This window comes from Mya arenaria, chromosome 14 (assembly GCF_026914265.1).
Source record: "Mya arenaria isolate MELC-2E11 chromosome 14, ASM2691426v1".
Taxonomy (NCBI): Eukaryota; Metazoa; Mollusca; class Bivalvia; order Myida; family Myidae; genus Mya; species Mya arenaria.
Genome location: NC_069135.1, coordinates 41,648,430 through 41,659,205, shown reverse-complemented (window position 1 = coordinate 41,659,205; position 10,776 = coordinate 41,648,430). Strand labels below are relative to the sequence as shown.

The window sequence follows — 10,776 nt, the reverse complement described above, 5'->3', positions numbered from 1 at the left end:
CAATTGTTTTACTTTTTGTCCACCGATCTTTGTTTTGTTCTCTAGAACATTTTAAATGTTCTAATACATTTAACATTTTTTTTCAATTCCAGGCGGTACTGTTGACATAGCTGTACAAGAGGTCGCAGAGAACGGTTCTATGAAGAATATTTACAAAGCTAGTGGTGGAGATTGGGGCGGAACAAAGGTGGACGATGCTTACATGAAGTTTTTAGAAGACATGTTAGGCACTAGATTCTGATGCCTACCCTAGATAATATGTTTTTGGTTCAAAACCTGTTTGAAAAAGTAATCAAACGATTGGTTGAGTATTTGTAAAATGATTCACCTAATTTATAGTGAGTGTCTAAATATATCCGTATGTTTACCTTTTATCACTTTTCATTTTTACTGTGTGCGTTGACAACGTTTCCATTTTGTTTTTGTGTCACCCGTTTGTGTGTTTGTTATTAAAGAACCGGATTGTGGATGTAGATATTTACATTTTTATTGGGTTTCAACAGGTAAAGAGTCCATAAGCGGTCAAACATGGAAGATTACATATGTATGATTCGCGAATTCGAACTGAAAAAGCTAGCCGTTGACCCCTCAAAATGCGAAAAGCCGGTGGTATTCAGGGTTCCATTTGGGTTACTGGCGAACAATATCAAGGGCAAGAAGGTTCATGAGGTCATAAAGGATTCCATATTTGATAAGATGGTGTGTATTCTGCTACAATAATGAATTCTCATGTTCAATAAAATCAATTATTTGTTGTTATTTTTAATGAATATTTATTATGGAATTGTCACTTAGCCGTTGGCTATTTAACAAATGGCCGTCTTAAATGTAGCTAAGATATAATAAAAAGCATCTGATTACTCAGAACTGTTTGTAAATACCTTTGCTTTTAACAACGAAGTTTGCACTAATTTACTTAGTGACTAACACTACATGAAATATTTAATTTGTAGAATGGAATTGAATACATATTTTACCTGACGATATATATAAAAAAAATACTTATACAATTTCAAAAGAGAAAATAGCATTTTTTTCTCTTTTTGGTTGTTGAAAATAGCAGTTTCGGTTTGCTTAAGACTGTTTATTGACTTCAATAGTGAGTGTAGATTTTTTTTGCAGGTATCCATCAAAGACGACAAAATGAAGGTCGATATGACTGTAGTTACGAGTTTTTTTCAAGAAGCAAATTGACGCCATAGCTGAACATGTTGTCAACCTAACTGACCAGTCGACCATTGGTGACATTGCAGCAATTGTTCTAGTTGGAGGATTTAGTAATTGTCCATTACTCCAGCAAGCTATGAAGACAAAGTTTGATAGCCATACAATCATCGTCCCAAGTGATCCAGACCTTGCAGTCTTGAAGGGAGCCGTAATATTTGGACATAAACCAGAACTAATTTCCCAACGAGTGAGCAAATACACGTATGGCGTAGAAGTTTTTCGGCATTTTATTGACCATGTTCACAAAGAATCTTATAAAGTAATAAACGAGAAAGGGGATGCGCTGTGCGTAAAAGTCTTTGATAAACATATCACAGCTGGGCAGTGCTTGAGTGTTGGAGAAGCACGAGTTGAAAAGAGCTACATTCCAGCGACATCAAGTCAATGCAATGCATGCATTTCTGTTTATTACACACTTTCCGATGTAAGTAATACATGTACGATGTATGTAACCGACGACGGTTGACACATTGCAGGCAAATTGGAATTTCCAATTAAAGGAATTGGTCATGCCCGTTCTGTTAATGCACGAATAATTTACGGAGGGACAGAGGTAGAGGTCCAGGCCATTGAGGTCGCTACAGAAAGAGTGCATCGCCGGAAAATTGACTTCTTGAGCCAAACGTTGTGAAACATCAAGAACATTTCTTAAACTATGTAATTAACTTTTTTAAATTGTTTACTTCAAGCGTGTTCCAAACTGTCTTAGGATGTTTAAAAACATATCTTGGACCAGCTTATTAATGTAAACCAGTTGCAATAAAATAATGTACAGCACTAGATTATCAAACAATAACTATATGGAAAATGAAAATGACACGGATGTGATCAGCAGTTTATAAAATTAAAGTTTTGGAACATGTGATAATGGCAAATAGTCGCTATACTTCCCTCTGAGAAAACATGTGTTACGATAATATTTAACTTGCATACACAATTGGATGTTCATTAATTAAAATCTAATTTGGTCAAAATAGTACAGTAACTGTAATTCTTCCTATATCATGAATAGGTACTTACCTAATATCAAAACGTTCGAAATATTAATACAACCCCCGCATTGTAAAATCATAGTAATCTTAGTTGTGTTAAAAGTAGTTTTTTGTTTTTATATGTTTGGTAAATGAGAAGTGCACAATTACATGATCTCTGGCCCCAAAACCTCAACACGTCGGAAACAAGTCACTGTGTAAAAACATTAAATAAATCATATCGATATGAGACCTTCATGCAGAAATCGCATTTGACCACGTTAGCGATTTACGTACTTGTTATATTGGGCGCCCGCCTGTTTCTCTGTAGGGTCGGTTCCGAAATATGCGCCAACGGGCAGACTGAGATCCTTGCAAAACATAAGGAAATGCGGAGAGAAGCCCATTAATTTATATCCGGTTGCATTGTATGCTTGTGCAAGTGGTCAAATGTTTGTCGGCCAGTCCGATACATTCGTCCAGGTACCTACCATATTCAGAAGAGTCCGATTAAAACGTCCGGCGTTTTCTTTATTGCTCTGATCTTATGATGTCGTACGGGTTTTCTTAAATTAGCAAGGTCATACAGATACTTTTTGAGTTTACCAATAAAGTTTCACCCCTGATCGTTATGGAGTTATTTTGGAAAAGAGAAGTGCACAATAACGTGATCATATCAAGTGTTGGCTGTGGCATAAGCTAAAATGTTCTTGCAATGTAGGGTCTTTTACAAGACGGGTAAAGATGCCAATGTCAATCGCCAATATGTAAGCATCTTCACGCGATCTTCTATTTAAAACACGATTGTCGACACAGAAGCATAGACTTCAAAAGATCTCAGCAATTACAATGAAGCTGAATTATTAATAATAGAAAGCGCATTTAATCACTCACTTCGGTTAAATTAACAGTGACTTTGTAAAAACATTGCACTGCCAGACCATTGATTTTACTCAATGACTTACTGCAGGTAAACGTGCTACATCCAGTCCATACCAAAATTAGTTCGCGAGATGGAACACCCTGATTAGGCCGTTTTCTGTAACACGTTCGTGCTAACCGACCTCTAAGTTGCGCTGGTTCGTATATCGGACCGTAAACGGCTCACCACACACAAGCGAGTCGAATGTTAACCTAAGGGATTCAGTGGTAACACCATTCCTCTCCTGAAATACATTAAACTTGCAACGTCGACTCGAGGTACCATCAGATAGAACTAAAACTGATATATCAATAAGAAAGTCAGGTAAAATAAGTATGGTACACGTTTCAATGTACCCGAGAACCTGCAATGAAGAACCATCAGCTATATTGAGATATAAATCCAAGTTGTTCACATTCAGTAGGTTATGACATATAAAATGAAAAAGTGTCACACTATTACCACAAATGATGATGTACTTGGTAAATGAACTGGTACGGTGGTGTTGCCTGGTATGGAAGCTGTTATTTTACATAGTGATATGTAGAAAGATTACTGATCGTGATTTAAGTAAGTTCATAATAACAAGCATAAGTCAACTTAAGGCTTGATGCAGCATCGTAGATAATACATAGAAGAAATAACATAAATAAAGCCGACACCAAAATAAATAATGAAAAACAAAATAGTTTTTACACTATGTTTTATGTCACTTGTTTTTACTACTGTATATGAAATATACCGCTGTTATCGACATATTAGCAATTATGTCGAATGGTATCTGCTCAACATATGGTAAACGAGCGCATGTTATCATTATATACATGGATGACGATAACGAATGAGGAATGTGTCTGAACAGATAAATGTCAGCAATCGGTAACGAATAGTCATGGTAAGTAAGTTTTCATATTTTATTATAAATCAAAGGTCTTTTAAAATGATGCTTTAGTATGATAAATGAATGGGTAATTGTTCTTAAATAACTGTGTTTACACAATCGGTTGTCTTGAAAATTCTTATTAATTACCAACTACTTGTCTGTACAATTAAGGTACCTATTCTTGTTGTTGGTATTGATTTTGGAACAACATACTCCGGATGGGCGTATTTGTTAAGAAGTGCATTTGTTGACAACCCAACAAAGGTCATAGTGAGGAATTGGAATGGAGATCAGCTGATGTCATCGAAAGGTACATGTATCTGGTATTTGTTATACCTTTCTTCTTTTATTGACTTCTCTTTTTATCTTTTTAAACGAAGAAAAGTGTTCGAGGTTTGTTGAAGATGCTTCTAAATTGAAACAAATGAAGTAAAATTTATTTTATTGAAGAATACTGGTTTTATGTTTCAAAGAGAGGTTAGAAGTTTCCTCAAGTTAATGCATACTTTGATAAGATTTACCTTTTGCGTTTTATCTTTATTAAGGATTGTTGGGATAAGAGTGAGGTTTGTGCCCATAAACTGATTTAAACCCCCAGTTAATTTACATTTTACTGACCGTTCCAAGGCGGTACCTAACAATTCTTGATAAACATACCTATTTTTATATATATATTGTATGTATGCACTGTGCTGTTTGTGGAGTTTTGTGATGTTCTTCTATGTTTCTTATCTGTGATTTTGTGTTCTATGTCTTTGGCGTTTGCCCAGTGCCACTAAACTGGGTTTATGTTTTTGCTAATGAGCTTGTTTCTGTAGCTTTTTGCATAAATTGTCAGATATCCATGTCAAAACACATGTATGCACTTGAGGCATGTCCAAATTAGCAAAGCAAGTACGAAGGAGATATAATTACTACAGTATTATTGCGGCACAATTTAGATCAGTGTTTTGGCCCCAAAATAGTTTGATTTTTATAGCATTTTATTGTATCTTCTATAATTGGCCAACCCAGCCTTTCGTAATCATAAATTAGTGTTCCGCAGTTTCTAAAGAGTCAAACCCACTTGGAGACAAACGTTGTCCTACACATTTAGTGAGAATCAGACCAATTATTCATTGCCTCCGCTGAAAACGGATCATTTTACAGCACCAACGTGTCTTCTGATCGAACCCGATGGAGAGACATTCTCAGCGTTTGGATATGACGCTGAAAACAAGTACATCAGTCTGGTTGAAGATGGGGAACATGACAAATGGTATTTTTTCAAAAGATTCAAGATGCAGCTTTACAATACGGTAAAATATTATAGAGTTTTGCATTAAGAAGATCTAGTATGCGATTACATTATTTGAGCTCTTCAAATTGCTATCAGTAAATATCGTGGAATCACAGGAAAAAATGGTCTTTAAACTAAAATTACGTTTATGTACCAGTCAGTCTAACAATGCCGTAAAGTGTTCAATATTTATATTTATTTTGTCTTTCAATAGGATATAAAAAGAGACATGGAAATTAAAGATGAAACTGGAAAGAAACTAAAAGCAAATATTGTGTTCTCTGTTGCAATAAGGTAAATCATGATGATGTTATTTGATTGCGTTATCTTTCTTTTTTATCTTATTGTTATACATAATGTCAATCCATTTTTTTTGATACTATGCAAAAGAACATAACATGGATACGATATTTGGTTTTTAATACTAGTAATAACAACTTCCAATTTCAAAACGTATACTATTTAAGAGTTCATATCAGACAGATTTGATTAACAATAAAGTTAGAATCAAAGCATAAAACATGGCTGCACGTCAGAACCGTTTCAAGTACCTATTCGAATTACTTCAATCTAAACGTTTACAGATTTCTTAAAGACGACCTGTTACAAGTCATTGAAGACCGACTCAAGGGAGACTTAAAACCAGAGGATATCAGTTGGGTTTTGACAGTTCCAGCGATTTGGGATGATAGTGCCAGACAGATTATGAGGGAGGCTGCTGAAAGTGTAAGAATTGTTTACGTAATTGTCTATTTTTTTAAAACAAATGGAAATTCAATAGGTAAACGTGTGCAAATTACAGCGCAATGCTATTGAAAAAACAATCCTAAAAAAGAAATAATATTTGTTTCATTTCGAATTAATGTAAGAATAATATCTTGTTAGTTCTCAAAAAAACTGCATAACTTTCGTTTGCTCCAATGGAGTTAATAACTCTTAACTTATATAGATTAATCGACATAGAAATTAACAGTGTTTATTTCGTATGTCACTTGTTTGTCTTTGTTTGTCTTTGTATCTGGCTTTGGCCTTTGATCAATTATTCAAAGGTGAAATAATTAAAATATCATTAGTTTTTGTATCAAAACCCTATAACAACTATTCTAAAATGAAAATTATACAATTGTTAAAACAGGCTGGTATTTCTTCCGACAAACTTATCATAGCTTTGGAACCAGAGGCTGCAGCCATTTACTGTCGATTTTTACCGATGGAAATAAGTGGCCAAGGTGGCTCACTGTCTACCCTCGAAACAGGGAGCAAAGTCCTTGTTGTTGATGCAGGAGGTTTTTTTCTTAAATTAAATGCCTTTCTCAACCAGCATGCTAAAACATAAACTGATTTACGGGTTAAAGAGTTGCAAATCCTTTTTTTTGCACAAATGAAACAACACGGTTAAAGAATGTAGTCACTAGTGGTGTAAAGAACAATGCAAGATCAGTTTTCTTTTAAAACAGTTGGTTTTATTACAGACAAAATGTATCTGTATAAAACATCTTTTTTTATTTCCTTCCAAAGTTCTTAGCCACTGAAGTCTTGAAATTCATCAGTTAAGTAAACTTCATCGGGTAAATAAAGTATAATGTCATTCTAAAAAAAATCACAGGCGGTACGGTCGATATTGCTGTCCAAGAGGTAGCAGGAAGCGGTTCGATGAAGAACATTTACAAAGCCAGTGGAGGAGACTGGGGCGGTACGAAGGTAGACGATGCTTATGTCACGTTTGTAGCAGACATAATAGGTATATCACTTTTGTTATGTAAAGTATGTTTTGGTTAAGAAATGGACTTTTTGAAAAAAAATCGTTTATCTGTTTGAGAAGGTTAAAAATGCTATTTACTAAATGCTCTCTATATTACATAACGCGTTTTGTAATTTAAATAAGAACATAAAATTATTATGCTTTTTTACGTTCATTACGTTTGAAATGCGAAGTAATTTTAGTTCAGCAGTGGAATTTTGAAAAAGATCGTAAAGTTGTTCTTGAAATCGGCTTTTATACAATGGCGTCAATATCAAAGTGCCATACGCGTTTTAAAATTTTAATTGATACATTTAATTGCTATTGTTTGGAATTTAAATAGATAGGCTTCTCTTTTTTGTTCTGTTTGTGTGTATTTTAGGAAAGGACACGATTGAAGAATTTAAAAGATCTCATATGGACGATTACGTATACATGATTCGCGACTTCGAAATGAAAAAGCGCGGCTTTGATCCACTGAAAATTAATAAATCAGTGATATTCAGAATTTCAGCAACGTTACCACACATAGTGAAGGAAAGTAAGGGCAAGGAGATACACGACCTTATAACTGACTCTCCATTTAAAAGCACGGTATGTACGAATACACAAAACGATGTCTCTTCTTTTCTACTTCACCATCTTTTGTTTCGCTATGGGATTAAAAATGTTGCATTTACAATTGTATTCTTATAAACAATCAACTTTTGTTGCATTGATAAAACCACTGAAGCAATAAGGTTTGTAAGATCCCTTGGGCCTGGGATGTAACAAAAATAAATACCATTGATATGTTAATTCGGGAAAACTTTACACCACGGCTATCTAGCAATTCCGCTTGTTGGTAATCAGGCGTCTTCTATTATAAGACTGTAAAAGCATACCTGTGTGCAATGTTATTCTTTTGTGACCCAAAATGATCTATACATAATAGTCAATCATAAATGATTTGATGAACAAGAACCAAACAGAAAAGGTGGTAAAATTTATTTTAAATTCTGTATATGTACCTAATTATTCTATGCATTGTTTTTACAGCTAAAGTAGAGCCAGTTAGATAATTGAAACGGTTTATTATTGATAGCTTAATTCGTGCAGGTATCAATAACAGCCGACAAATTGAGAGTCGATAAGAATGTAGTTAAAAACCTTATAGAGAACCAAGCTGATGCTATAGTTGACCACGTTTCCAGTCTACTTGACCAGTCGACCAAAGATGATATAGGAACCATTGTTTTAGTTGGCGGATTTAACACATGTCAATTACTCCAGCAAGCTATGAAGACGAAGTTTGATAAGCACAAAATTATCATCCCAACTGATCCAGACCTTGCAGTTTTAAAGGGGGCCGTGATATTTGGACATAAACCAGAGCTGATTTCTCAGCGAGTGAGCAAATATTCGTATGGCGTAAACGTAAGGGCGGTATTCATTAAAAAATTTCACAGAGAAACTTATAAAGTAAAAGACGAAGATGGGGGTGATCGCTGCGAAAATGTCTTTGATAAACATATCACAGCTGGACAATGCCTTACTGTTGGAGAAGAACAGGTTAGCATGTACTACAGTATAGCAACTTCAAGTCAAACCACTGGACCCATTCGTGTTTATTACACACTTGATCCTGACCCGATGTACGTTACGGACGGAGGTTGCCATCTTGCAGGCACACTCAACGTGCCATTAGAAGGACGCGGAACTAACCGAACTATTAAAGCGCGATTGATTTACGGAGGGACAGAGATAGATGTCGAGGCTACTGAGGTCGCTACAGGGAAAGTGCATCGACTGAAAATTGATTTCTTGAGCTAACTTATCCGAAAAATGGAACTTTTTAATATAAAACAATTGTAATTAAAGTATGAACTGAACAGGATCATCGAACAATGAAGATATAAACATGGAAATGACACAGGTGTGAACAGCAGTTAATAAAATAAAAGTTTGAATGGTATGCGATGGTTGACTTGCGTTTCAATTGAATGTCAATTGAATTTTATCTTATGTGTCAATATTATACTATAATGCTTTAGTGTATTGCTATAAAAATGCTCCAAAATAGTAAACAAATACTATTATTAGTCCTTACGATGTCAAATGTATAATATGCTTTGTTTCAATGGATCTACTTGGAATATAAAATGCTTAAACTTAACTTACTACCACCTTGTGAAATTATTCAGAAAACCAAGTTTTGGTTCGTGAATTGTTATTCTCCGTATGTTTCGGAAATGTTATGTGTCTGGCTCCAACACCTCAAAACGTCGGAAATTAGGTCATTGTGTAAAAGCTAAAAATATATCATATCAAATATCGATTTCATTTGATTGACCTTCTTGTAAATCATTGCCAAAGGTTTCCCCCGAAATCCAGATACTGAACATGTCAGTATCCAGTGAATAACCTTATATATTAAAAAGTATACTAAATACAGAATTGGCTAGATATTTTGACGCTAATGTTGTTTGTCTGTGTGTGTAACGTGAATCTCGTTTAATGTATATGCTTAAACCATTACCACGTTCGTCGCTGGGCTTTTGAATATTAGCCGCGTCCCTTCACTTTTCTTTTTATTATAATCGATTGCAACGATACAATAAAGGTTGTTTATGTTGTTAGTGTTTTGAGTTTGTTTGTGTTAAAAACAATATTTTAAAGCAGATAAAGAACAAAGTTCCATATACAATTATGATCAACGATGCATAATAAATTGTCGTGTTTGTTACGTGTCTCACGTTTAATGAATGTTTGCTTAAGCTTTGAAAACAAGTCTAAATATCTTCCTATAAGGGCAAAAGGTAAAGAAACAATAAGTCAGCCGTTGCACATGATCTCTCAAGACTAGTTGTCTGTAATTATTATTTTTATCACATGCTTTTTCAGTAAAATAGCGAAAAACGACCTACATGTTCATCTGTTCTAGTGATGAGACTAATACCACAAAGCACTGTCATTTCACACGCTATCCATTGCAGTACCCTCACTAATTTAAACCACAGATACATCCGATCATTTTAATTATGTTTATAAGTAGAATGCATGTCAGGATTTCCGGTACGAATAAAAAAAGAACACCGTTCTTTTAACAAACTTGCTTTGTTTTAAATTGTGACGTTATATCCGGTAATATGACGTCACAATCTTCATGGCGTCATTTCCTATTGAACCACATTAAAACCACGCTTTCTCCTAAACTTTAGATGGAAAGTGAACTTCTGTCTTCCAAAAAATTTCAATCACAAATACGCACAAAATGAGAAATAAACGTATGCCTTGCTAAAGACTGCCAATTTAGCAAGACATTACTTGTGTCGAAGAGGTCTTGAATTTATACGTATATGCAATCAGCGTGTATCTGCAGAGATACTGGATTGACGTTTTTTGTCTAGTTTGCTTGATAAGCAGAACCTACCTCACAAAACTAATTACGTAAGTTTAAGAGTACAACTAAGTGAACGGACAAGAATAGTTTAAACGTCGAGCGGCGTTATTGCGCATGCTACAAATTAAAGATTAAGACTTAAGTATCTACCGAAAGCAGTTACCATTCTTTTTGCAAAATCTGCATGAGCGTTTAGCTTAATAGGTTGTCCTAGTAGCTTCCATTAAATTATTGATAGCAAAGTTGTCAAAATAATTCCATAACAGTGTAGAATGATACCTCTCATGTCTGCAGAAACATTGTAATTTTGTGAACGGTAGAGTGAGGTATCTTTCTTGTAGACCAACATGTAAAAAGTAACAGTTCACTAT

General features: G+C 34.7%; 1 protein-coding gene across 1 annotated transcript; it reads left to right on the top strand.

Moving 5' to 3' along the window:
• Nucleotides 1-3,982: 3,982 nt before the first annotated feature.
• On the top strand, nt 3,983-8,835 carry LOC128216144 (heat shock 70 kDa protein 12A-like). Its single transcript, XM_052922726.1, has 9 exons — nt 3,983-4,015; nt 4,175-4,313; nt 5,153-5,301; nt 5,497-5,576; nt 5,867-6,008; nt 6,418-6,568; nt 6,889-7,023; nt 7,406-7,617; nt 8,122-8,835. Exons 1-9 carry the CDS (start codon nt 4,013-4,015, stop codon nt 8,833-8,835), a joined length of 1,725 nt encoding a protein of 574 aa, XP_052778686.1. The 5' UTR covers nt 3,983-4,012.
• Nucleotides 8,836-10,776: the final 1,941 nt, after the last annotated feature.

Coding starts and splice junctions, on each gene's coding strand:
- LOC128216144 (XM_052922726.1), top strand. Junction 4,314..5,152: donor TCAGCTGATGTCATCGAAAG/GTACATGTATCT, acceptor ATCATTTTACAG/CACCAACGTGTCTTCTGATC. Junction 6,569..6,888: donor CCTTGTTGTTGATGCAGGAG/GTTTTTTTCTTA, acceptor AAAAAATCACAG/GCGGTACGGTCGATATTGCT.